Source organism: Podarcis vaucheri, assembly GCF_965113315.1.
Source record: "Podarcis vaucheri genome assembly, chromosome: 9".
Taxonomy (NCBI): Eukaryota; Metazoa; Chordata; class Lepidosauria; order Squamata; family Lacertidae; genus Podarcis; species Podarcis vaucheri.
The window spans coordinates 62,352,252-62,380,123 of NC_138767.1; the positions used below are offsets into that span (position 1 = coordinate 62,352,252).

A 27,872-nucleotide genomic window follows, 5' to 3' on the forward strand; every position below is an offset into this window, starting at 1 on the left:
TGGTAACCAATTTATGCAATATAGGTTGGATCATGACTAATTATTGATGATTAATTGATTGTTATTATTATTTAAAAGCCCGTTGATTTCAGTGTGTTTACTTTAAGTGTGACTAAGTCTGGAAACAACCCCATGCAATGTAGGACCTTATATCAGATACTATTAACTCTTACCACAGAGACTCATGGAGCCAAATGGTTCCCAGAACTTTTTAATTAATGTTGATGCTATTCTGTTTATAAGTGTCTTGTCTCAAATCTGACTCTGACAAAATTTAAAGACGAGTTTTCTTCCAGTTTGTACCTAGCAACAGCAAATATCCCCGTGTAGAGCTAGACTATAACACTTTTTCTCTTAATCGAAACCAGTTGTCAAATAAAATCCATCTTAAAAAAAACTAGGAACAACCACTATTGGTGAGTATCCAGGTTTAAAGGCTTTTTAAAAACTGTAGTAAGAAATATTCTGTATTCTACCTTCCCATATTTGATGGGGGGGGGGGCTATTGAAGATGCCAATTCCTTCTAACAAGAAATAATAACTTTCAAATTAGCACACCCTTTATGGACTAAACAAATTATTGTTGCTTAAGTTTTGCTATATAAAATTTAATCACATGCAAAGTCCAGATGAACTGAACAATAATAAGCCAGGGGGCAGTGATTTCATTCTCTCTATAGATGCTAAGTTGCTAGCAGAGGTTAGCAAATCTGAAATAAAGGAGATGGAGGGTGGAGAACAAACTCTTTTCGTGCCTTTTCCCTCTGCTCTTGTAAGGGATAAAAACAAGAGGCAATATTAATTCTGGAAACAAGTTTTTTGTTTGGCTGTTCCTTAAAGGAAAAGCAATATGTTGTATCACATTGGTAATTGATTTAAAAACTTCAGCAGAAAAAAGAGGGCCTTTCTTCCATCAGCTGTCCTGTGGAAGAGATTCCAAGAGAGAGCGGGAGGCTGGCGAATACCACCTCAGTCTGCTCTGGCTGGATTATTCCCTCCCCACTGGAGGACTGCTATACCATGAGCTGCCTTGGGAAGGCTCATGATGAGTTTTTAATAATGTTGTTTATTGTGGACTTGTATCCCGGAAAGCAGGACAGAAATAACAGCAATAAGTCATTAAAATTAATTTTCAGTCCTCAAATGTTTCAATGTTCAGACGCTACCCTTCCCACACTTTCTCTGATCCAAGTTCTGCTGAACTTGGCAGAGCAACCCGCCCCAAACTCCAATGTAAGTACGACTGTCACATCAGATTTGACTGCAGAAAGAAATATATATACCTGCCATCTGCCTCCTTTGCTTTGGCATATTGAAGATGTATCTTTTGAGAAGTTACGTGAGGGAGAAGCTCACCAACCTTTGCCCTGGATAACAGAAACAGTTCTATTTTATAACTGTAATTTCACACACACACACATTATTTTAATTGCTTTCTCTCACCCCACCCCCCGCTCCAATCCCATCATACCAAGAATTAAGATAACTGACGAACATAGGGCACTGCTTCAAACTAGGGTAATTGGGTATCTTATTTATCACAGGCTGATCGCCGAAGAATTGATGCTTTTGAATTATGGTGCTGGAGGAGACTCATGAGAGTCCCATGGACTGCAAGAAGATCAAACCTATCAATTCTTAGGGAAATCAGCCCTGAGTGCTCACTGGAAGGACAGATTGTGAAGCTGAGGCTCCAATACTTTGGCCACCTCATGAGAAGACTCCCTGGAAAAGACACTAATGTTGGGAGAGACTGAGGGCACAAGGAGAAGGGGACGACAGAGGACGAGATGGTTGGACAGTGTTCTCAAAGCCACCAGCATGAGTTTGACCAAAGTGCGGGAGGCAGGGGAAGACAGGAGTGCCTGGCGTGCCTGGTCCATGGGGTCACGAAGAGTCGGACATGACTAAACAACTAAACAACAACATTTATCACAGGGTTCTGTGAACAAAACTCCATCCACAGACCACTCATACACAGAATGGAGGGAAGATGGTATTTTGCTGATTCCTCCTTCCCCTTGTAGCCTTGTGTACACCACCCCCAATCTCCTCTTTGGTCCAGGGGGTCAGAGGACATTCAGAGCAGAATTAGAAGTGGGGCAGGTTCCATGGGGAAGGGGGAACTGGTGGAAATCAGCTCCCCTGCTTGTTCCATAAGTGGAGATTCTGCTAAAACTCAGCCCTTCAGTTCACAGAAGAGCTATTTTGGATCAGCATGTTGTGATGCTGGTGAAGTGTAGAAAAAGTGCAGAATGTGGTAATTCAGCTTCCCAAGAATTTTACATTTCTTTCTTCTTAAAAAGCAAAGTTTCAAGCTCTTAACAGCTGAGATAATACACTTGGGAATTGAGTGAAATCTCAAAAAGCTAGAAAAGTGACTAAATAAAGTGATCACCGGTTAGGGAAAGCAAGAGAATCCTAGAAATGTTGAGTTGGAAGGGACTCTGAGGATCATCTAGGTTAACCCCCTGCAATGCAGGGATCAAACCTGCAACCTTGGTGTCATCAGCCCCACGCTCTAACCAACTGAGCTAGCGACACATTTGCCCAGACAATTGTTCATGCAGACTGGGGCTGATGGGAGCTGGAATCTAACTCCATGTGAAAGGCCACAGGTTCCCTATCCTTGTGCTGTAATTTTAAAGGAATGCAACACCAGTGCTTACCAGTTTTTGCACCGGATATATACCGATGCTGCTTTGTCATAATACTGCCCTTTTTCATAGAGCTGGGCAGCTTCTGAAAATTGCTATAAAACAAACAGGGAAACAAAAGTTAGTCTAAAGCATGCAAACTCATACTGTGAATCTTTTCCTTTCTGTATTCAAAGCACTAGCTACCTTCATGCTCTCCAGAATAGCTCCGCAGTCTCTTTTCAACATTCTGCTCGGATGTTTGATGGCTTGGTTAACACCCCGGCGAATGTCGCCCATGCGAATGGACATTTGGGCAACTCCAGCTAGACAGGCCTCATCATGCTCTTGGAACTGGCAACAAGGAGTATAGCATAAACATGCACCAATAAAAAATATGGGGAAAATACACATGCTTGAAGAAAATAAAGAGTTTGAAAATGCAGCAACCATTATTCTGGAAGTATTGAAGGGAAAAGTTATAAAATAGAAGGGTTTTCTTCCTATTTAGACTAGTTAACTATTTTTGTTTATAATATTGCCATTTGCAAAAAATAGTTAAGATGCACCATACCAGTTTTCAAACACATCCACAGAAGATAAAATAATACACTCCCTTATAACAAGATCAACTCAGATCAACTGTCCTACCAGTTACCCTTTAAAATAATATAAATACAAAGCAAATATTTTTCTAATTAAGTGAGCGAAACAAACCACTCTATTCTTCTGTGCCAAAATTGTGGTAAATGAAGAATCAGGGATTTGTGAAGTGACTATTTCAACAGTGATCTTCTGCTTTTATATTTTGTGGCTCAAGTGACAAAACGCATTTCTAATCCAAGATCAGCCTCAGTCAAATAAATATTTACAGTGCTTTAAAATAAGATTTTAAAGCAAAACATTAAAATAATTAACTACATGGGTGAAAGTCCACCATAATGTCATCACCAACAATAGAGCGTTACCTTACTATCGCCTGTAATCCCTTTCTCATAATGGGCCAAAGCATTCACATAATCACCCCTAAAATAAAAAAGTCAGATTGTATTATACGTATATTGACATAGAGTGATATATTATGACATGAATGAGACACTGAAGGGATTCTTAGGGGACTTCCAGATAGATGGCTTTATGAGTGTGAAGTCCAATATCAGTAGAAGTGACACCTAAAAGTCATAAAGAGGACTGTGTCGAGCTGTGTGCTGTTTGCTGCTAGGAGCAGCAAGGGTGGAGCCAAAGAAACAATTGCCTGTATTGGAAGCCCAACCTCACTAGCTGTTAGGTCTTCCTTAAGGTACCATCACCCAACCCCTTTTCTGGTTTAGCTTACAGATAGATGCTGGTAGAAGTTGCTGGCTCCTTGCACCTCAGCATGGATTCCCAGAACTTCTAAATTTGCTCAACCCAACCTTTTTTAATTGTTGAAAGAGATCAACTTGAGCAGGTGTAACCAACACGGTGCCCAGTTGAGGACTACAATTCCCATCAGTCCCAGTCAGCAAGGCCAATGGTCATAATTTTATTGGTATGCCGCCTTCCCAAAGTTCAAACCATGCCCAAGGTTGCTTGCAACATGAAAAAAATATTTAACTACAAAAGTAGTGGTCAAAAAGTAGTCAAAAACAGTAAAAACTAACGTTTTTTTTAAATAACCAAACTGAACAATTTCCACATAAATCACAAGACGACCTAAAATAAAGATACAAAAAGCCAGCAGCAATAACCCCCATCCAACAGAACCGTCCAAACAACATCCCAGCCCGAGGGATGATGAAAGTTGTAGTCCAAAATGTCTGCAGTACATTGGCCCTACACCGTTCTATAGTGACCTGGCTGCTTGATAAGGGGTTTTAACTTTCCAGACTTCTCTTCTACAAAGTACATGAACAGCAGCCAGTATCCCCATATCAAACCCCAGCCCGAGCTACACTAACTACCTTGCCCTTTCTCAATTGCTTCCAAACTTTGTTTTCCAACACCACGCAAGCCAGTAATAGTTTTCTACCGTTGGCTTATGACAAAAGCTAGATTTGATAGGCTTTTAAGAGAGAACATACGTGAATTCCAGCTGCACAGCATACTCCTTCGATAATAAGGGGATGTTATCTGGTGCCAAACGTTTAGCTAGCTGAAGTGCATTATCCCAGTGCTGCAGATCTCTCCTCATCTATTATCAAAAGAAGTATTGATTTAAATGGAAAAGATTATGATCCCCTGCCCCATCTGATTAAATATTAGGTGGCTCAATTTATTACCTCAAGTGCGGCAATTGGGCAAGAAGACGCCAAATATAAATCCTGAGCCAAATTAAAGTTATTTGTATACATGGCAAGATGCCCCGCTAGAAGGTTGTGGTCTTCTATGCCCTGAAAAACAAAGCACAGACATGTGTGAAGTCCCTATTATATTGGATTAACATTAGACAAGCTGCCAGAGATGCATTGCTATAGCATATGGAAGTCAGAAAAGACTCGAGGAAAAGAGCTTCATCTGCCCCAGCTCATACACAAAGGAATGAAAAGTCCTAGGCAGGGACTGTGGAAAGGAGAACTTAAAACGTGAGGATCCATGTGGAATAAGAGTCCTCATGAATTCAAGAAGTTATCAGATCAGAATACTGTATTTTATTGACATAAAAAGGTAAAGGTACCCCTGCCCGTTTGGGCCAGTCTTGCCAGACTCTAGGGTTGTGCGCTCATCTCACTCAAGAGGCCGGGGGCCAGCGCTGTCCGCAGACACTTCCAGGTCACGTGGCCAGCGTGACAAGCTGCATCTGGCGAACCAGCGCAGCACACGGAACACCGTTTACCTTCCCGCTGGTAAGCGGTCCCTATTTATCTACTTGCACCCGGAGGTGCTTTCGAACTGCTAGCTTGGCAGGCGCTGGGACCGAGCAACGGGAGCGCACCCCGCCGCGGGGATTCGAACCGCCGACCTTTCGATCGGCAAGCCCTAGGCGCTGAGGCTTTTACCCACAGTGCCACCCGTGCTTGACATAGCTGACTTAAAAATATTTTGAAAGCTTTTGAACTTTGCCAGGTATGGAGTGGAAGCTCTTTTATCCTCTTACCAGGGTTGTTTTTATTACCAGATTCATCTGCTAATGATTTTGACATCATACTTTGCACTTGGTCTGAAGTCATGTTCTTCTGCCCAAGCTTATGCTCTGAGGTATCAGCCCATGGACTAGAATAATCCCACACAGCAACTAAGTAAAATGGACAAACAAACAAACAAACAAACAAACAAACAAACAAACAGACTGTAATATTTAAATGTGTATATTTTACCTTTATTTGCTCTAGCGACATGACCATTCCCACATTTCTGATTGTCCGGTAAACACGTGTCGCAAACTCCAACTCCATGTGGTGTAAGCAAGTTCTGGCAAGGTTGTTCCAACTTAGATGATCATTCAGAAGTTTGCACACCTCCCAAGCCTCAGAAAACCTATGCAAAAATTTTAACAAAACAAAGGCAACAACTACAATCAGCATGGTCAGGTCTTGGATGTTTGTGTATCAATGGTGTACTGGAATTGAAAGGAAGCTTACCTTTTTAGTATTAAAGTCTGGATAAGCACTTGTTTCAGCTCATTACATTCCAAGTCATTCAATGGGCCAAGGAAGCCATGCGTACTAAGGAAGATACTGTTGGTTTTCCCACTTTGAGTCTGACAAGTTAATTCTCCGTTATATAGTAGCAATGGCTTGTGAGAATAAGGAACTTTGGTGTGTCCGGCCAAAATTACCTTGGACCCTACATTACAAATGAAAACAAATTATTGAACTTGCCCATCAAAAGAACATTAGCTCTTGCTTGCTAAATAAAGATAAAATCCTTTTTTAAAAACCCTCTTAGTTACTGATGAATGACTAACAGAGAAATCCTAACAAGGGAGCAGGGAAGCAGAGAGTGGCAGCTTCTCCACTGCACCTGAAGTAGTGCTGGCTCATACCAGCTAGGGCTGAATGTGTGGGGTAGGGTTCCCCACCCCCTATATTTACAATGCCAGATCTATACCAGAAACAAGTAAATAAAACCAGCTTGACATAAACACTAAAGTATTGTGCTACAACGTGAACATATGGAAAAATATATCCTGCACTGCCAAAAAAAAAAAGGATTACACAACGAAAGCAGCGGCTTAGCCATAGCTAGTTTAGAATTTCTACTTTCTGGAATTTTGTTCCTAGCAGTTATGACCATGTATTTAAAAGGAAAATCAGATTAACCGGCACAGCCTAACTGGCACAGCCTAATTTGTGGCTTATCTGGCTCTTATACTCCATCATTGTTGAAATCTGACGTACAGTCACTTGAGAATAAAGCCCATTGAAATAACCTAACACCAGAAGTTCTACTGTTGTTCATTGTCCTATAGAACCAAATTCACACAAGGGTACAAAATAAATATTGAGCACTACTGAACTGCACAACCAACCTAAAATTCCATTAATCCATTCATTCTGTGTTTTGTTATGCCTTTCCTTCACCAATCATCTATTTTATATTGTAAGCTTCTAGGGGTTTTCTTTCAGCTGCTCTGCAAAATGTACACTGTTGGAATAATAATGCAACTTTACCCTACCTTGTATAGTATCCTTGTGAAAAATGTATGTGTATATTTTGTCGTCATCGTAAGCAACAAAGACACCTTTGTCCATTGGCCAATTTTCCCACAGAATACCCTTGATGGTTGGCTGGAAATTTGGGATCTCAAAGGCAATATCAGTTACCTACAAAAGGCAGCAGTGCAAAATTAATTTCTAAATAAGAATGTTAATTAATTTCGGAGTTACATGGGTGCACCCCATTCCCATATTAACAGCTGCAATCTAAGGTGTTTGCAATGGGGATCTGAGAATAACCTGAACTTACAGATCCCATTCCTTTGGTCACAATTCAACAGAAATATGGACATCTAAGAAAAGCAATAAAAAGTGCTGAAATAGGATATAGTTTGGTTACTATTAAAAGGCACAGCTCTCTTACTCATTTCCTCTCTTTTCTAGCAGTATGAGCACCTCTGCCACAGTCATTTCCTTCACTCTGTTCAGTGAAACAGAGAAGGTAAGGGAAAAGTTTTGTCACTTTCATATGGTCCCCTTAACCCGCCCCGACATACCCACATACCCAAAAAGGCATGCAGGCAGGCACTGGTGCTCATACAAACAATGCAATTTAAAATAAAAGCAAAGTGGGCTTCTGGTTCTTGTCCCACGCCTTGGCGATGGGTCTTTCAACACTGGAGAGAGGCACAGGCCTGGGGGAAAAGGGGGATGGAGGGGGTTAAACCATCTCCTATAAACCTCTCGGGGCCTGGGAGATACAGGTGACCATGGGTCCTAATGGCTCCCTGCACTTCGCTTGATGTAAAAACCCCCAAATCGCCATTGGATACAGAGGTTCTCCTTATAATTGGGTTCTAATTGGCATTAAGAATAGGCACAAACCAGAGGAGATGGACATTATAACCATGGACAATCAGCTGCATGGAACTGAGATTTGAAATTGGGAGAAGATTCTTATCTTGTGCTGGAGATGGAGATGGATGGAGGAGAAGGGGGTACTCTGCTATATTTTATGGAAGTTTTTACATTTATGGTTCGGCAACCCTCTAATATTGAATTTTAAGATATACAAGTGAAGATGGTTTGATGTACGATGTAACACTGAGATTTAAAAGAAGATGCAAAGCTGCATGTGGCTTGAGAGGAGTAAGGGGGGGGGCGGGAGATCCTGCTTGTTTTGTTTGGAAAGACTGAAAGATTGAAATTTAACCTTTTTTTAAAAAAAGCAAAATGCTATTGTAGCCATGCAAGGAAAGCAGTGTGAGGGCTTTTTGGATGTTGATAGTGGAATGGTGCCACCTTTCCCCCCTCTTCTCAGCTGGTGAATTTCTGGAAATTGTTGATTTGGTGCCAGTGAAAGAGGGATCTGCTGTTGTTGATTTAGAACGAGTATTATGGGAAGGAGCTGAGCCGGAGAAAGAAGAGAGTTTAACCTTGAAGTTGCAGCTCTGCCCCAGCCAGGCTGAAATACAACAAATGTGTATGGAGATAGCCCCAAATGCCGCAGGAAAAAAGAAAACATCAGAGAGACATATAAGGCCAAGAGGACCAACAACTGACTTTTGGATGCACGCAGGATGAAAACGAAAAAGCTATGGTACCTCACTTGAAGCCTTTTTCAGGAAGTTAAATAATATAGTAACAAAAATAAAAATAACAAAGAGTGCAGCTGTTAATCATGTGATAATTTTGAAAAATGGAATGTAATAGAAATAAGTAAGAATTTGAAAAAAGTAATATTAGATCATAAAGATCCATCAAGAATGGTGCGCAGGAAGCCTCTTAACAAAATTGTATTAATTTTGAACTAATTTGTGTAATTGGGTTTATACTGGAAAGTCAATAAAAAAACCTGGTAATAAAAAAAAGCAAAGTGGATTTGGCAAGGCTTCCCCCCATCTTGTCGGCTTCATTAGAGACCTGTGAGGAGGGACAGTGAAGGAAATGGGAAGTGGAGCAGATAAAAGGATTACATGCTATCTGATTGTTACTAGCCATGCCAGGACAGAATTGCCTCTGAACCTAGTCTCAGGGCAGGCCAGGGGTTTAGTGATATTTAAAGCAGGTAAAGCATAATCAGAGAACAATAGTAATGGACATGAACAGTGGAAGCCCCCCATGACAACTAAAGCAGTTCAAAATGTGTGTGGTTTTGGGTAACAAAGCCCACAATCAATTTCACAATCTACAGGAGAGCACTGGCATAGTTCAACAGACCATCGTGTTGTACTTAGACTGGAGAGACCTGGTTCAAATGCCTACTTTCTGGCATCTAGCATGTCAGTTTCTCATCCCAATGACCTCACAGATTTTTGAAAATAAAATAGAATAAACCTATTTACACTAAGTACCTATCTTTAGAAGATGGGTGGACTAAAAATGAGGAAAAAAGCAAAAGTCTGTAAGGGAGAAATAAGTAGACTGCAACCTATAAATTAGGAATGGAATAAATAACTTACCGGACAGTAAACAAATCCATCACTTTTGTCATCAATGAAAACTAATCTAGACCCATTGGGATCTGGGAAGATGTTTCTCACACTGACGGAATGGCGGTACTCATTCACAAACTGCCAATCTTCAATGTAGAAATACTGAATAGCACCAGTCTAACAACCAACAAAATAAGAGCCATAATACTAGCATTAGAGCCTGAAAAACTAATGCATTTGCAGCTGAAGTAGGTGATCCAGACAACCAGACCAGCAAAACATTTTTGGCTTGAGAACCGACAAAGGAACAATTAATTACAAGCACCTCATTGAAACTGAGGGTAGCTGCTCTCGCCTTGGGCAGCTTCTCCCCCTGACACCTCATGCTTCCAAGAGTTTGCAGAGAAAATCAGGCTGGCAGCCCTCAAGGGAATTCTGAGCCACAGCCAAGCCAAAACTGCTCCCCCTCAGAACCTTTTCTCTCTTATCTCTCCACCGACAAGAATTGTGTAGATTAAGGCCTCTCGGAAACAATGGAAGACAAAGTAAACCTGCACAGGTAGCTAGGTTGGCCAGTGTTGGACGGGGGGGGTGTGTGTGTCACTCTACCATGCAGTGAGGTAAGATTTCATTAATTTGCATGGCCCTGCCTAGTGGAGCGAGTCAGAGGGTCCACCTATCCGAGGATTCCCTCCTCCACTGCAGGAAAAAGTTAGGGAGTCCCTACCCTTGAAGAAACATATTAGGGAGTGGCATTTGGAACAACCAACTCTCAAATCAGATCTGGACAAATATTGCAGAGGAACACTTTCCATAAGCCACTGAGGAATACCAATGACAGATGGTAATAATAAGGTGCAAGGATTGGAGGGTGGAGCAATTATATTGGCTGGGTGGACCAACTCCGAGTCTTCCCTCCTTCTACTAAAAGGTAAAGGAACCAGACCATTAAGTCCAGTCATGGCTGACTCTGGGGTTGCGGCGCTCATCTCACTTTATTGGCCGAGGGAGCCAGCGTACAGCTTCCGGGTCATGTGGCTAGCATAACTAAGCCGCTTCTGGCGAACCAGAGCAGCACACAGAAAGGCCGCTTACCTTCCCACCGGAGCGGTACCTATTTATCTACTTGTGCTTTGACGTGCTTTCGAACTGCTAGGTTGGCAGGAGCAGGGACCGAGCAACGGGAGCTCACCCCGTCGCGGGGATTTGAACCGCCGACCTTCTGATCAGCAAGTCCTAGGCTCTGTGGTTAAACCCACAGCACTACCCGCGTCTCTCTCCTACTACTTCCCTACAAAAAACATATTTTCACTCACCCAGACCAAGGATAGTCCCCTATCCTCTAGCTCAGGGGTTTTAACCAGTGTGCCATGGCACCCTGGGGTGCCTTGAAGGATAGTCGGGGTGCCGCAGGGAACACTGGCCTTTATCCCTCTTTTCTTTCCTCCCTCCTCTGGTCCCCTCTTGTGTCTCTGCCACCTGAACGAACAGCTATTTACTGCAACAGCCATGGCTACAAGTTCCCCACACGAATGGTGCCTCTGGGGCTGGCCAATGGGTGCCTGTTGCCAGGAGCTGAGGCAGCCTTGGAATAAGCAAGCAAGCAACAAGCAAGCAAGCAAGTGGGTGAGGAATCCCAGCCACCAGCCAACGCTTGCTGTTGTGAATGGACAGACAAGTAGGAGGCTGGGCAGGCAGGCAGGCGCTGCACTGGCCTTTCTTGTGCTTGCTGTGTGAAAGGCCTGCCTGGTACCTGAGAACCCGGTGCTGAAGGGGAGCATTTCTGCCTTGCAGGCCCAGCAGTGCCCACTGCTGACACCCAAGCTAAGGTACTATCCTCACATTCACCTTTGGCCAGTCTCCGTTCGGCCACTAAGGCTGGAGGCATCCTCTTCCCAGGCCCCTGTGGGGTAGTGTGAAAGAAGCACCTCTCTTTGGGGCAGGAGAGCAGCTCAGAAACCAGAGATGGCTGCAGTGGCTGCCCAGAGGACTCCCAAGGGGAGAGGAGGCCGAGGGAACACTCCACAAGGGAGGGTGTTTGAAAAGGGGTGAGAGGCTGCCGGCTCTGCAGGCAAGGGGTGGCATAACTGGGCTCCTGAGACTCTGCGAACCCAGAAATATTACCTAGGGTTACGTATTTTGCTTCAGGATGAAAAAAGAAATTGTGCAGTGGCGGTGCAGTGGCAGCAGGAGGCCCCATTAGCTAAAGTGGTGCTTCAGGTTAAGAACCGTTTCAGGTTAAGAACAGACCTCCAGAACAAATTAAGTTCTTAACCCGAGGTACCACTGTATTGAGGATTCTCTCAGCAGTGAGAGGTGGGGCTGTCTGACCCTTCACTGCTGAAAAGGATCAAGCGTGAAAAGGAAAGGTTACAAAACTCCTCTTACCCCTCTCCTACTTGTTGTTAGCTAAAAGGAAGGAGGTGGCCACCTGTTGAAAGAGACCACTAAGTTTGCTGAAAAGGCAAGACACCAAGCGGCTTCTTTCAAGAGGGGAGAATGCGATCAGAGAAGATGAATGACAGAGGGATGCGGCCACAGAAAGGGGAAAGGGGGCATGCATTTTGCTTCTTTCTTTTGCCCCCCCCCCTTTCCTCCCATTATGTCTCACTTGCTTTGGTTATTCGTAAGAGAATGTGGAATAGAACCAAGGAGTGTCATGGAATGTACATGCACAAAATGAAACTGGTATTCTTAATAATTAACATTTTATACTACAAAGATGGCATCCACAGTTTGAAACAGACAAATACTTACATCAGTACCATAGATGAGGAAATCATTGGTTAAAGCATGGCACAAAATTTTATTTTTATCATCTGTATCTGGGAAGAGTCTAGTTTCCCGTTCTTCCTGGGTACTGGAGCGTTCACTTTCTATCTAAAATAAAACAGCAAACCGAAGGTTATTTTATCAGCAATAAAAAGTGAACAGGTTTCAGCAGCTCATAATCTAAAATTAAAGAAGCTAGCTGCATACTATATCAATCTCAGCCTCATCCTTTCCCCCTTTAATGAGTCATAAATCTCCACTAGCCACCCCGAATCTCAAGAGGACTTTTCACACCAACTCTATTAACTATGGAATTATCCAAAACTTTTTGCCTTTCAGTTGCCTGCAACTAATCTCAGTGGTGCATTTAGCTTCTTCTTGTTCTCCAGTAACCAGCTGCTAAATTAGACTGGAAATTAACTGGTTATCTAGATCAAATGCATCACAGAAGATTACATAATTAGGAGTTTCTCGTCCAGCTCTATTATAGCAGTTCATGCGACTCTTGGGAGTTCAGGCTGCCTAATATACTTACCATATGCAACTGAACTTTACCCTCAAAACGTGCAGCAGCGTAGTCAGAATTAAGGCACATACTGGCTACTGTTCCAAGATATTCCATGTCCTTGAGCTTTTTTACACCTGCAAAATGTGGAATGAAATTTTGTCGTTAAATTGTATATTATACAATTTAACGACTGGATAAAACTATGGAATGAAAGTATTAAATTTACTGCATGTATTGCATTAAAGGAAAATGTTATGAAAATGATATATAGATGGTATATTACACCAGTAAAACTTGCAAAAATGTACAAAACATGTAAGAGGTGTTGGAAATGTAAAGAAAAAGATGGTACATTTTATCATATGTGGTGGGAATGTAAGAAAGTGAAAAGTTTCTGGGAGTTGATATATAATGAGCTGAAAAAATGTTGAAATATACATTTGTTAAGAAACCAGAGGCTTTTCTTTTAGGAATTGTCGGTAATGAAATAAATAGAAAGGACCATAAACTTTTCCAATATGCAGTAACAGCGGCAAGAATATTACTGGCCCAGAAATGGAAACAAGAACAAATACCAACGTTGGAGGAGTGGAGAATGAAGCTGATGGACTATGCAGAACTTGATAAACTGACTGGGAAGATCAGATATCTACGAGATCAAAAGTTCATCGAGGACTGGGGAAAATTAATTGAATACTGGGAATGTATAAGTGATAATGGAATAACGCTAGTGGCATTTAGAGAAGCTCTGTAACAGCATAAGAAATATTGTAAAAAGGCAAAATAGAAGTGGGAGCTAGGTATAAAGGCAATAGCAAAATTTGGAAATGCGTAATTAAAGAAGTTAGAATTTGGATGATTGGCAGAGAAGCCGAAGGAAGTAAAAAATGGAAAATTTAATAGAAATTGTAATGTGGTATGAATGTATGGAAAATTAATAAAATATAATTTAAAAAAAAAGAAATTTTGTCGTGATTCTCTCTTTTGAACATATCCTTGGCCACTTAAAATACTTCAAATATTTCGAACAATGCAATCAGATTGTGACTGTCAGGGCTATGTGGCCCACATGAAGACGAAAAGCTCCATCTTTCTTTCATAATCCCAATAATAATTGTTTCATATTATTTTTACATGATCTAAATTGTGTGTCCTGTAACATCTTACAAGAGGTATAATTAGCTGTTGTGACACTAAGGGTACAATTGGAAGCAATAAACTTACTAACATATTATAGAATAACCAGTAATTCAATAAAATACAACAGTGCTACACTACGTCAGTGTGGAATAATGGAACTAGAGGTATACTTACTGCTCTCTCCCAGAACATAAAACCATGCCCGATTATTCATGCCAACAGCCAAGTGATAATGGCCAATAGCCACAAAGTTGGGCTCAACTTCCACAGAAACTGTAATTGGTAGCTCCTGCCAAGACAGACCATACCACTTTTGCTGAGAACTGCTTACCATAAAACAAAATGTTACACCTAACTAAACTTTAAAATGAATGAAGTACTATACACTTTCAATGTGGTTGGCAACTGTCACTTCAAGAAGCGAGGTGAGGTACGCGATCCGTGTGCTGTATGAGTCTCCAAGAATGGGAAGTTTTGTCAAGAAGACATGGATAGTCCCTTTCTTCGTAGACACTGCCAGCAATTGTCCATCGTCTGTCCATGACAACTGATCTAGACCTAAAATATCAACGAGGTTTTGTAAAAACAACAACAGTATTCTATCTTAGAAATCCAAGAAGCAATACCTTCGTCACTAAAAAGCATTTTCTGTGTCTTAAAGAGTAACCTACCTGTGTCAGATTAGCACAATGTCATACACAACAATATATACCTTTATTTCTAATTCCATATTTAAGTTGCTAGCCCTTGTCCCCAAGTCTTTGGGGAATTATGTAAGCTACAATGGGCACATTAGCAATGAATTGCACTTCTGCTCTGCCCTTCCTTCAAGAATCCAAGGGCAGCTTATATGGTGTTATCATATTTTATCCTTTCCACAACCCTATGAGGAAGACTAGTCTGAGAGAAAGCTGCAAGAACTGGGCTTCAATGCTGCTTCCCACCTTCCTTTCACACACATGGGGAAGAGATAAAAAGCTCTCCCTTCCCAGTGGGCAAGTTATTGAGTAAACCATGGTTTGGCGCATTCAAACAGCAAACTGTGGTTTGCAGCTAACTGGAAGCAGAAATTTCTAATCCAAGACTTGTCACTGTTGGTTTCAAATACTCCACAGTACGGTTTGAAGGATTGTCTTAAGAAAGTCACAGGTCACGTTAAGGTTATTAATAGCAAAGCTCAGCTGAGTGAGAGTTCGAACCCAAGTCTAGTTGGTCCAATCCACAAACTGTAGTTACTGCATCACATTTCTTTATACAAGCAAATTGCTAATGCAAATTAAGAATCTGTCTTATATGATTTGGCAAGCAATCAGGTAAATCTAAAGGTGGTCATACCTTTATTTTCATCCTCCAAGTTTATTATTGCATACATTTCATTCAAATCTGACAAGTCATGAATCTTGATGCTATAATAGAAAGAAAATCACTTCCTTCAGTGTTAACTTACAACATAATAAGATGAAGGTACTGTTGCTGAGTACTTCCTGGGTCTGGGACTTGGACAGACAACCTGATCTAGATGGAGTTGCACCCCACCCACACCCGAAGGAGCTGATTTGTAGCCTGGGGTACTCTTGGAGTCATTGTCACTAAAAGCAAAGGTGGCTCTGTGGCATGAAGTACCTATACCCTGTTCGAGCTGGCTCGTCATCTTCAGTGTTCTTGGATCAGGATAGCTTAGCTATGGCACTGCATACTCTGATAACATCTCAATGAGACTACTGTAGTATGCTCTATGTGGGGCTGCCCTTGAAGATGGTATAAAAGTTACAGCTGGTGCAGAATTGCTTTCTCCCTTGGAATAAGATAGCATATGAAAGATAGCAACATGAAAGATAACAGCTTCTGTCAGAAACCAAGCAGATCTCTTGATTGGGGTACTAATATCTTAACATGACCTCAAACTGTTCTAGGACAACATTTTCAGAGTCAGTATTAGCACTTTCTTTGTGATAGCTTGTATTTTAAGGTCTTCATATGAAATCATGATGACTCACCAGTTATCTCCACATGATGCAACTTTGTTTAGTGACTGTGATATTGCAATGCTAGTCAGGTTATCTTTATGATCATATGCCTGAAAGATCTCATGGCCAATCTCTCGAACGTGTGTAGAAATCACCACAAAACAGCCAAGCGAGAACCCTATCATGATGTAATTATCACCATACCTGTAAAGATTTCAACAATATGATCAAAACCGTACAAGCAACATGGCTGCAGAAAGAGAGAAAAGTTGAAGACACAATCTCAGAATTGTCAGCTGGCTGGGGAGGGTGGGGAATGGGATTGTTCACAGAAAACCAAATTCTATTTCAAAATTAAACTACTAGGAAACACTGGAACAATTGCATTTGCGTCTCTTTTCAAGAACACTGACTTTTTAGTCTACAAAAGCAGGGATTTAGAACCTGTTGCCCTCCAGCTGTTCAGCTGCCATCAGCCTCAGTCAACATGAGCAGTCATCTCAGGGATGATAGAAGTTGCAGCCTAGCAACATCCAGACAGACAAAGCTTCTCCACCCTGCTATAAAGTATTCAGACTTCCCTGACTAAAGTAAGAGCACAAAACCCACCCTAGCACAAAACATTTATAAAAGCAATTTATTATGGCAGAAGCTTTTGTGCACTGCTGAAGTTGACAATGTGTGTGGAAGGTTATGGCATAATAATACTCTCTGCTGTTTTTGCTTCAATAGATTAATACAGTTTGTCAGCTACCCATCTGGAAATGTCTATAATGCTAGAGCACTCTCTTTCATGGGATATTACTAGTTTGGTGAATAGCTTTACCATTTATAAGAGACAATGTTCCCGTAGCGTGGCTGAAACGCCAGTTCAATTGGGTTCTCTGGATCTCTGAAATTATAAATATACAGGGTTTTCTGAGCAACGACAATGCATACCTGGAAAAAAGAGAGAGAGAGGAAAATAATATATTGAACAAAACCAGAATCATCTTACGCATCTTACGGTAATAATGCAATGGTAGTGTTCCTTAAGAGGATTAGAAATTATTCTCCTGACACGATTACTTATTTCTAAGGCAGCCTTTGTAAGCATCAGCTGCTAAGAAAATCAAAGACACCTATCTTAAATCTTTTACTGTGCCATGTCAAGTAACATGATAAAGCTCTTATGATAAGAATGACACTAACGTCTCAGAGCTACAATCTAATTTTGGAATTCTTATGACAAACAAAATTTGTATTTTATTTTCTTGTGTTATAACTTTCCCTTATTGCTTTCTTTGCAAAGCCCCTTTGGTTTCAAGCAATATATACTTGCTGTGTTGTTAAATACTTACTGTGGTCTCATTTCCTCCTGTTCTATCATCAGTTTTCATTACTATAAACTCCATATCACTGGGTTCTCCTCTCACTGTTGTCTGCAAGAATAAGGTTCCAAGGTTAATAGAATAAGTAATTTTTATTTTTTGAAACAGTTACACTGGCCTGGTATACCCATAACACTACACCATGGTTTGTTAATAAATCACAAGTTAATCACAAGTTAACCACAAGTTGTCCCACAAATGATAAGCAAACTATGGCTTTCCCCCTCCAATGTTTGTTTTCCAGCCACTCTTCCCTCATGCCTTTATAGTTTGGCAAGTGCCTGGTTAAGGAAGGGTGCTGAGTTCCCATGCAACACAAAGCCATTAGTTAAAACAAAGCAAGGTTTGTAAAGTAAAGCAAAAACAAAAGCCTATAGGTTCAGATAATGGCTTGTTGGCAGTAAATGTACCACAGTTAAGTCACTGGGCTGGGTTCACACATAGTGCTAAGTTTAATAAATCATGATTTAGTGCTAAGAGCAAACTAGGCCATTGACAGGAAAACCACAAAACAATGCAATGATTTTTCAGGTGTTAATACAGTAATATTAACAGCTATCAACCTCAATTCCAAAAGCAGCTTTGGACACTAACTTTGTGTGGAGGAACTAGATGCACAAAACTGGCTGTGCTTCCTGTTCTCTACAATAATGCAATGTTTGGACACAACTGTCATATTTTCTCCATTCCACCTTATAAAGTCTTTCATTTGCTTGCCTTAAGACTCTGTCAAGGAAGAAAGAATTACATGTGGCCTGAGATTTTAAACAATGCCTTCATGGAAAATCGCTGATCCCAGCCAGCTGGGCACAATAGTTTAATTCTTAGATCACCACCACAAACAGCTACACCATTTCTGACATTAGTTTCTCCTGTAGTTACAAAATTTGGATCCTGCTTCTTTTTCCCATTGAGGAACTCAAAGCGGCTAACAAAATAACATATTGTACAAAATAAGCAGAAAACCAAAATGATACAATAATATCCTTAGCAGACAGTATCCTAGGACTTAGATAGTGCCTATCTCTATATATGGAGATCCCCATTATCAGTTAATTAGCCCCTTCACTGCCCTCTGGGAGAAAGAGGCAAGGAAAGACAAGGAGAAAAAACAAGGAGAAAAATCTATGTCTTTCACAAAAATAACTGGTGTTGGTTATAATGGATGACCTTTCAAGCATCTTACAGTTGTTGTTTTTAAAGATTGGGCACTCACTAATAGAAGTTGGTCCAATAAAAAGCAAAGCTGCAACTAATGTTTAAACTACACAGATTCTTGAACATTAACCCAGGATATTTTCACACACAACACTAAATAGTTTTTGTTCTTTTTCCTTTCCTGAGCCTGTAATTCAAATGTGAAATTTCAACTGGCTCAAACAGGCATCTTAACCAATTCTCGTCTGCTTTCTCTCTCACATTAACATTCACACATAGAGCAAATGGGGGCGAAGGCATTTTTTCATATAACTGTTACAATCTTGTGCATAACAACAATGTAGGTTTATTACCACTCTGATTGTATCTCCTTCGTGGTTGCTAATTGTTACCATTTTGTCCTCACCGCCTAATGCTATGAATTTCCCACCGCTCCAACAACCACATGTAATCCGTTTGGTGTGCTTACCTGGTAAAACAAATTCACATAGAAAAATCACAATTTGCTCCCTAAAGCTATTGGACAATGCATGGACGCTAAGTATGTGATTCAAGTAGGCATATCCAATAATACAATTATCATTTTAAGCTGGAAAACTGTGAATTATTAAAAGAAAACAGACAAATAGCGTAGGAACTTGTGGCCCTCCTAATATTGTTGGACTACAAATCCCATCATCCTTGACCTTTGGCCATGCTGGCTGGGCCTGATGGATGCTGAGGTTCAACACCATCTGGTAGATCACAGTTTCCTCATCTACAATTACACATGGTGAAATACTTACACTAGAGAGATATTAACTAGATTTTAATACAGCGAGCAAATTTCTGCTCTCTCCCCACATGGAAGTTCACTAATTTTATAATGGTACAGACCAAGGATAGGAATCTTGCGAGAAGTTTGGCGGTTGTATATTAGCACATTTCCCTTAGCTGTTCCAGCGGCAAGTAAGGGTTCGGCTTTCGACCAACGTAAGAAAGACATTGGTTCCCTGTAATAAAAAAATGAAATAGGCTTTCAATACAATCAAACCTCGGTTTTCACACGTTTTTGCGGCCGAACGTTGCGGAAGCCAAACACCAAAAATGCAGAAGTGAATGTTTCCATTTTCAAACACAGCGCACTACCGCCGCGCTCCGAAGGCTTGCGGATAGCTTCCTGAAGCCTGGAGAGTAAGAGGGGTTGGTGCGCACCGACCCCTCTCGCTCTCCATGCTTCAGCGAAAGCCTGCTTTCGCTCCATAGGACACACACACATTTCCCCTTCATTTTTGGAGGGGGAAAAGTGCGTCCTATAGAGCGAAAAATACGGTAAGTAACAACAAAGAACAAGCTGAAAGTACCAGTCAGAACTGACTGATCAATGCTCCGTATTCTAAAAAGGTTTCTTCTGGGGAAAATTTCATAAGATGAGGAAATTAGGTCTGTGCACTTCTTGCACCATTCAACTTGGTGGTACAGATACAGAACCTAGGGCTGTCATATGTCCAGATTCTCCTGGACATTACTGGGATTTCAAAAGCAGAATACACATCTGGGAAAAATTTCCAAAAGGTGGCACTTTGTCCTGGATCTTAGGCAAGTCAATTAAAAAATCCCTTTTTTCTGGTGGGGAAAAAAAGCTCAACTTTTTGATTCCCCCCGCCCCCCCAAAAAGCTCTCAACAACTTTAGAAGGAAACAAAATATGGCAATCCTACAGAATCTGTGCTACCAGCAAGAAAAATTCATTCATAAAACTACAACTGAAAACTTCTCCCATTTAAACAACACAACCTATTCACTGTATTATTATTATTAATAATAATAATTTATTATTTATACCCCGCCGATCTGGCTGGGCCTCCCCAGCCACTCTGGGTGGCTTCCAAAAGAATATTAAAATACTGTGATACATCAAACATTAAAAGCATCCCTAAACAGGGCTGCCTTCAGATGTCTTCTAAAAGTCTGGTAGTTGTTGTTCTCTTTGACATCTGGTGGGAGGGCGTTCCACAGGGAGGGCGCCACTACCGAGAAGGCCCTCTGCCTGGTTCCCTGTAAGTTTTAGGTTGCAAGTATACTAAATGTATAAACTGGCCTGGAAATATACTTTTTCTTAAAACAGACTTTTTGCTTACCTCATGCCAGTGTCTATCAGGCTGATTTTGTTTGTGTTGGCATCCCACAGATAAATGCAAATGGCCTTATCAGCAATTATTGCTAAGGTATCACCATCTTGATCCCAGTCCATAGCAATGCAGTTGCTAAGGAAACACAGAAAGTATTAACCGGATGTTCAAATATTTGGTTCGAAAATATGAAACTGAGTGGAAATGCAAGCCTGACTAGCTCCTTGAAGGAGATATCCATTCCCTATTATTCTGTTCTCCTAAAATAAAGTGCAGTCTAATCTCATCCAATTTCATAACCCTCTCCCCCACCATTTTTGAAGGCATTTATGCCAAACAAATCAGATAATCTAATGTTGAATTTGCCTAAAAGTAATATTTTGCTTTCACAAAATTGTACAAGACTTACCCTGGTAAAATAATTTCATTTTTCTTTTGACCATGGCGATCGAAAATTTTTACAGTGTGATTGTGTCTAAAAAAAAAACAAAAACCAGAAGAGGAATAATCATTATGGTGGTCATCTTTCATACATCTGTAAATATTATTAAAGTCTGTAAGCTGCTTCCTATGACAAAATCTGATCCATCTGTTTAGTTAATTAACATATACAATAAAGAAATCTTTATTATCTTACCCTGCAACAGCAATGTAGTTTCCTACAGTTTTTTGCCAAGCAAATTGCACAGTTGAACTAGGCGCATCCCTTTCAAACAGGGTAAATACTCGCTATGGAAAGAAATTGACAATTAAAGATGCACAATCATTAAATGTTTTCCATTTTTCTTTTTTCATTTACAAGGCATACCTAATTCAGGGGTGGAAATTACCAACTTTCTGCAATGCTAGAAAAACCAAGAAATATATTTTTATAAAGGCATACAGACGGAATCTGTTCTAAGTACCTTCTGCTAAATTTTGGAGACCAACAGGCAAAATTGCATAATCCCCCAAACAGGTGACAGCTGTGGAACTGAAGTTTTACAGCAGCTGTATGGAACCTTTGGCTCTTCAGGTGTTGCTGAGCTACAACTCTGATCAGCATCCCTGGCCTTTGGCTATGCTTGCTGGGGCTGATGGGAATTGTGGTTCAACAAAATCTGGAGGGCTAAATGTTCCCTACACCTGCTTTAGAGCAGACATCCCCAGCCTGACGCCTTCTAGATGTTTTGGACTACTGTTTTCATCATCCCTGGTATTTGGTCATGGTGGTTGGGATGATGGGATTTATAGTCCAAAATATTTGGGGAAACCTGCTTTAATTTATCCAGTATAAATGTCACTTAACTAAAGGGTGGGAGGACCGCATGCAGTAGTAATAGTGCATGTAGAAATGCATGCTTTACACCCTGAGGGTTTCCTCCAGTATAAAGGAAAACAATATACTGGGCAGTAAATAGCACAGGAAGACTGTATCAAAGGAGAGAATGAAGCACCATAGGAAGAAAACTCAAGGCATGTCTTCTGGCTTTATTGCATCTTCCTTAATTTCAGTTCTACTATTCCCCGCCCAAATATCTATTGCAGCAGAAGACAGAGACAGCAGGCAAAATGGGTAGAAGCTGAAAGACATATTTCATATTGAAGATTACTGAGGAACAGTTCTCTGGGAGTGTTTGTTATAAAACTAAGAACAGACCTGAGTACAGAGAGGCCTGAGAGTGCAAGCATATGCCATGCAAGAAATTTTCAGTAACTGAAGCAACCCTTACTGGAATCCCTAGCACTAATTTCAAAAGAACAGCTTCCTGCAGTTCTTGCTCCAAAATCCTTAATGGAAATGGAAAAAATACCAGTGAAGAGGAAACACAGAATCCATATACACTTTGCAGCAAGATCTGTGAAGAGGACTAATGGTAACTGGTATGTTCTGCAAGTCTCATATATATAGGCGGTGATAATGTCACGCTGGGGTTCTATTCCTGGCCCCCATTTATGTCCGTAGAGCACATATAAATGCTCCCTGTCCCGTCCCGTCCCGTCCCACTGTTCTGCCTTTTTCCAGGTCCAAAAGGACCCACACATCAGTGATTGCACGTCAATTGGATGTGCCTAAAATGGTTTCTGCCTGTATTCTGATTCTCCTCTGATGCTACATTTCTCAGGTGTATTCTCCAGTTGGAGAAAAAGCAGTTAAATAGCAATTGGCTCAAAGGAATTCCTTTTCAAGGTACATCTTGTAAACCTTTTAAATATACATGCTTTAAAGTTGTCTGAGAAGCAAACAAATTATTATAAGCAGTACATACACACACTCTTACATATATCCTTATGATATGACAACATAAAGAAAAATAAGTCACTTTGCGTATGCATCTCTTCAATAAGACCTCTTAGGATTGTTAGATGTTTAGATGCCCAAAAGAATAACTGCTTTCTATGGCAAAAAAAAAAAGTCTTGGAGGGTTTAATTTCTCCCAGGGCCAATTGTCAGATGTATTTTGATTTTCACTATTCTTGCTCAGCTCCAGAACATAAGATGCAAATTAAAGTACCCCAAGCAAATGGAAAGTGTTTTCCTCACTAAAAGTTCCCCACTCATATGGGATTAAGGGAAAGATCAGAAGTACTTTAGTTGACAAAATCAACAAAAAAATTTGAGAAAAGAAGTACTTTCAGCCCCAGCATCACTTTTTCTAGAAATTAAGCACTCTCTCTGAAATCTATAAAACTCATTTTGGTTTAATCCTCCAGGGATCTACTCAAAAAGTAAGTCCAACTAAGGTTAATGTGGCTTACCCCTAGTACTGCAGCTTCAATCTAGCACAAACTTTTGTAGTGGAAGCCTACATTTATGTCAGTTATAACAAAGCAGCCTTTTCCTGCCAGAACAGATTAAAACCAACTAGCTAGCAAAAGGTACCCAAAAGGGATTTCTCCCCTAAGATTTTCCAGAACAAGATCTGAATGCTAGTCAAATGATGACCCGAGTCCTTGCCAGAGCTGCCACATTTCTCTGTCGGGTATTGTGTGCAGCTTTTTATTTTCTTTTTTTAACAGATATACAGCGCCGCATCTATGCTTCACCTGTTGAATACTCGCTTGCCACCTTTTGAAGGCACAGAGAGCGCGGGAGAAAAAGTGAACGGCGCCAGAAGTCCTTGAAGGGGGCATTTGTGGTGCGCTTCCCCCCCTCCCCCCGCGGAAGGCGTGAAGGGGAGCGGCCAAGACGACGCCTCTCCAAGCCCCTCACGGCCCACCCCTGAGGCACAGCGTTACGCGCGCGCGCGACCCAACCGCCGCTCTCCCTCAGGGCCTCACCTGCATCTTTCCCCTTCGCTATGGCGTTGTTTAAAAGGGGGCCGCCGAACGGAGGGGTGTGAGGAGGGGCATGGGGCGGAGTGCGCATGCGCGCTCAACTGCCTCCACCGCGTCCGCGTCACCCGGGAGATCGCAGCCGCAGAGGTACGAAAAAAGAAGAGTCGCGCGCCGTTGACCTGAAGAAGGCGCTTCCTGGTTCGCGTCTCGAGAAGCCGTTTTAAAGAGAGCCCAACGGCGGAAGTCCTGGGTGTCCAGTCCCCCCCCCCCCAAAAAAAAAGTAGCAGCAAAGATATGGTTCTGTTTTTGAAACTTTTACGTAGGAAAGCATTGTTTGCTATTTCTCAATGTGTCTGCTAGTGGCGTGACAATAAAAGGCTTGCAGGGTTTCATATTGAGACCCCCGGGTTGCTGTTGTTTAGTCGTGTCCAACTCTTCGTGACTCCATGGACCAGAGCACCCCAGGCACTCCTGTCTTCCACTGCCTCCCGCAGTTTGGTCAAACTCATGCTGGTAGCTTGAGTCCTCTGTCATCCCCTTCTCCTTGTGCCCTCCATCTTTCCCAACATCAGGGTCTTTTCCAGGGAGTCTTTTCTCATGAGGTGGCCAAAGTATTGGAGCCTCAGCTTCAGCATCTGTCCTTCCAGTGAGCACTCAGGGCTGATTTCCTTCAGAATGGAGAGGTTTGATCTTTTTGCAGTCCATGGGACTCTCAAGAGTCTCCTCCAGCACCATAATTCAAAAGCATCAATTCTTCGGCAATCAGCCTTCTTTATGGTCCAGCTCTGACTTCCATACATCACTACTGGGAAAGCCATAGCTTTAACTATACGGACCTTTCTTGGCAAGGTGATGTCTCTGCTTTTTAAGATGCTGTCTAGGTTTGTCATTGCTTTCCTCCCAAGAAGCAGGCGTCTTTTAATTTCGTGACTGCTGTCACCATCTGCAGTGATCATGGAGCCCAAGAAAGTAAAATCTCTCAGTGCCTCCATTTCTTCCCCTTCTATTTACCAGGAGGTGATGGGCCAAGTGGCCATGATCTTCGATTTTTGATGTTGAGCTTCAGACCATATTTTGCGCTCTCCTCTTTCACCCTCATTAAAAGGTTCTTTTAATGGTATATAATAACTTTTAATGGTAATATATACCGGGTATAGGGCGGTATATATAATAATGGGTGGAGGACCCTGTGTTGAGATTCCTGCATTGCAGGGGGTTGGATGGAGGACCCTCAGGATCCCTCCCACCCTGCCGATCCAAATTCCGATGCAAGCAGTCGCATAGGTGCCAACTCCCTGGTGTGCTAGATCGCCCACAAAATTCCCAGTTAAGCGGCTGGGCATCCACAAATTTCTGTACCCCTAGGCCATGCACGCTGCATGGCACCCTCAATCGCGGGGCCAAGTTGGCATTCCTGGCAGCAGGGCCGGATTTAGGTTTGACGAGGCCTGAAGATAATGGGGCCCTTTATATGTCCAGTTCGAAAGCATGTCAAAGTGCAAGTAGATAAATAGGTACCGCTCCGGCGGGAAGGTAAACAGCGTTTCTGTGCGCTGCTCTGGTTCGCCAGAAGCGGCTTAGTCATGCTGGCCACATGGCCTGGAAGCTGTATGCCGGCTCCTTCAGCCAGTAAATCAAGATGAGCACCACAACCCCAGAGTTGGCCACGACTGGACCTAATGGTCAGGGGTCCCTTTACTTTTATATGTCCAGCTGTCCTTTGTCAACAACAAATTGTCACTGTTTTTTGTGTTGAATATATGCTATATGGTAATTTATGGACGTAATAGGTACCTAAATCCATTTGCACATAACAAAATACAGTGGTACCTCGGGTTAAGTACTTAATTCGTTCTGGAGGTCTGTACTTAACCTGAAACTGTTCTTAAGTTGAAGCACCACTTTAGCTAATGGGGCCTCCTGCTGCTGCCGCGCCACCGGAGCACGATTTCTGTTCTCATCCTGAAGCAAAGTTCTGCACCTTGGAGAGCTTTGTTTAGGGGGGCAGTCACAAAGGACACTGCACCCACTATAAAGGTTGTGGCTCAAAAGTGGGGGCTAGGACTAGTTTGGATTCCCACCCAAAACTCCTTCTTACAAAACACTTCCTCATATCGCTGAAATCCAGGGCTCAGGTTCATGCAGAAGCCTTGTTTGTCCCAAACTGGCAAGATTGAATTACAGTGTTCAAGTTGGATGGGCACCCTACAGACAGATATGCCAGTTGCTATCTGTGTTGGATTTGAAATTGTTTTTATAGATGCAGTTGTTTTAATATATGCTTATACTGTCCTGTGAAATCGCTTCAGGATGCTTCATAGGAAGCAATTAATAAATTAAATACCGTGTGGTTTTTTTTGCTCTATAAGATGCACCCGACCATAATATGCACCTAGAGGAGGAAAACAAGAAAACAACGCAAAGCCTCTTCAGCGAAGAGGCAGGAGTGCTCCCGCTGTGCTCAAGAGGCTTTGTGTGGCTATCCCTGAAGCCAGGAGAGGAAGTGGGATCGCTGTGCAGCCTGCATTCGCTCCATAAAACGCACACACATTTCCCCTTACTTTTTAGGAGGGGAAAAGTGTGTCTTATAGAGCGAAAAATATGGTAAGTAATATTTAGTATTTGGTTGGAATGGCTTGCTACATATTGTAGTTTTTATCAATGTACTTTTCCTTTCAGTGATTTCAACTCCAAATAAATACCCTCCCCCATTTTTCACTCAGATTATGCTACATTGATAAATGTAAATTATTGGAGAAAGCCTAGTATCTTTTTGAATAACCACCACTTGTTTCTACATATTTCTTGCAATCTGTATTATAGGAGATAAAATATCTGACTTCTTTCTAAACATGGATGCCAGTGTATAGTCCTTTCAGCAGAGAGAAAGTAAACCTAGTACAGATTAGAATGGTCTCCCTCCTCCACTTAAATCATGCCTTTTAAGACACATTATTTGTGATGACATACATCAGATAACCTCATTCTATCTCCCTAAAATTTGGTTTAGACTGTGTATGGTCTGCCTGAAAGGCACCCACATTAATTTTTCTTAAAATATATTCTATTTTTAAAAATTGATCGGAGAATATGAATTGGAATCCCATGAATTATATACATTAGTCGGGTTATATATTCATTTTAAGTTCCTGAATGTTCCCCCTAAGAATCAGCATGTGCCATTTGTTTAAAAGTTACAGTATCATTGTCATTTTATAAACATCCACTTTTATTTAAGATTTATATGCCCTTCAGCAACGTTTCAAAATGGTTTACGAAAACACCATAATAACCACGTTCTATTAACCATGTCACAGAAGTTACTAGTGAGGGAGAATCCCCATGTATTTGAGATTATTTTCCTTCCATTTGAAGAGCCGCTTATAAACAAGTATTTCATGGTACTCTTGCCTAAATCCTCAATTGCTTTTAGGAAAGTGTGTGTATAGGATTGTGAAGGAATCCTGTCTGTTTAAATTGTGCTTTAATGGGCATTGTGCAGTGCATTCTGTTGTGTTGTAATGTGCAGTGGAATGTGTTTGATTAGTGATGTTTTCTGTCCAGTCAGGTGAAAGTTGCTTTAACTGCCATGGCAGATGTTAACTGACAACGGAGAAGTGGTTGGAGGTAGAACTCTTAGTATGCAAAAGGATAGAACATGTGCATATTCTGATTGGTAGTTGCAGGTCTAGAATTCTTGGTTATACTATGTGATTGGCTGCCCTGGCCTGAAAAAGCGAATATATGGCTGGGTGCTGCTGGTCAGTCAGTCAGTCCCTGTTGGTTGGTGCTTGGTGGACATCCAGAAGAGAAGGACCGAGAAAGACCTGAGAGGAAGGCAGAGTGGTTTCATGGTAGAATGCTTGCTATGGCAGCTGAATCGTTTGATTTATGCTGAGGTAGGGCTGCCATGGGACGCGGGTGGCGCTGTGGGTTAAAAC

The 27,872-nt window shown here is 41.6% G+C and overlaps 1 protein-coding gene across 3 annotated transcripts in view; it reads right to left on the minus strand.

Moving 5' to 3' along the window:
* WDR19 (WD repeat domain 19) overlaps positions 1–24,075 on the minus strand; it is a 37,193-nt gene extending 13,118 nt beyond the window's left edge. Inside the window, exons 1-24 of one of the 3 annotated variants that reach the window (XM_082238045.1) lie at positions 23,935–24,075; positions 21,311–21,402; positions 21,083–21,148; positions 20,683–20,808; positions 19,440–19,555; positions 18,917–19,032; positions 17,376–17,456; positions 16,862–16,974; positions 16,066–16,239; positions 15,404–15,474; positions 14,454–14,626; positions 14,243–14,357; positions 12,956–13,062; positions 12,406–12,528; positions 9,676–9,825; positions 7,234–7,381; positions 6,197–6,401; positions 5,933–6,092; positions 4,898–5,008; positions 4,700–4,809; positions 3,605–3,662; positions 2,844–2,990; positions 2,670–2,752; positions 1,284–1,367 (exon numbers count right to left, since the gene is read on the minus strand). In XM_082238045.1, coding sequence (XP_082094171.1) covers positions 1,284–1,367; positions 2,670–2,752; positions 2,844–2,990; positions 3,605–3,662; positions 4,700–4,809; positions 4,898–5,008; positions 5,933–6,092; positions 6,197–6,401; positions 7,234–7,381; positions 9,676–9,825; positions 12,406–12,528; positions 12,956–13,062; positions 14,243–14,357; positions 14,454–14,626; positions 15,404–15,474; positions 16,066–16,239; positions 16,862–16,974; positions 17,376–17,456; positions 18,917–19,032; positions 19,440–19,555; positions 20,683–20,808; positions 21,083–21,148; positions 21,311–21,402; positions 23,935–23,940 — 2,735 coding nt within the window. In that variant the 5' untranslated portion in view covers positions 23,941–24,075. Of the gene's footprint in view, positions 1–1,283; positions 1,368–2,669; positions 2,753–2,843; positions 2,991–3,604; positions 3,663–4,699; positions 4,810–4,897; positions 5,009–5,932; positions 6,093–6,196; positions 6,402–7,233; positions 7,382–9,675; positions 9,826–12,405; positions 12,529–12,955; positions 13,063–14,242; positions 14,358–14,453; positions 14,627–15,403; positions 15,475–16,065; positions 16,240–16,861; positions 16,975–17,375; positions 17,457–17,999; positions 18,023–18,916; positions 19,033–19,439; positions 19,556–20,682; positions 20,809–21,082; positions 21,149–21,310; positions 21,403–23,934 lie in introns of those variants that run through there. The other 2 variants (XM_082238047.1, XM_082238046.1) reach the window with 2 other exon arrangements.
* Between the last annotated feature and the right edge of the window lie 3,797 nt (positions 24,076–27,872).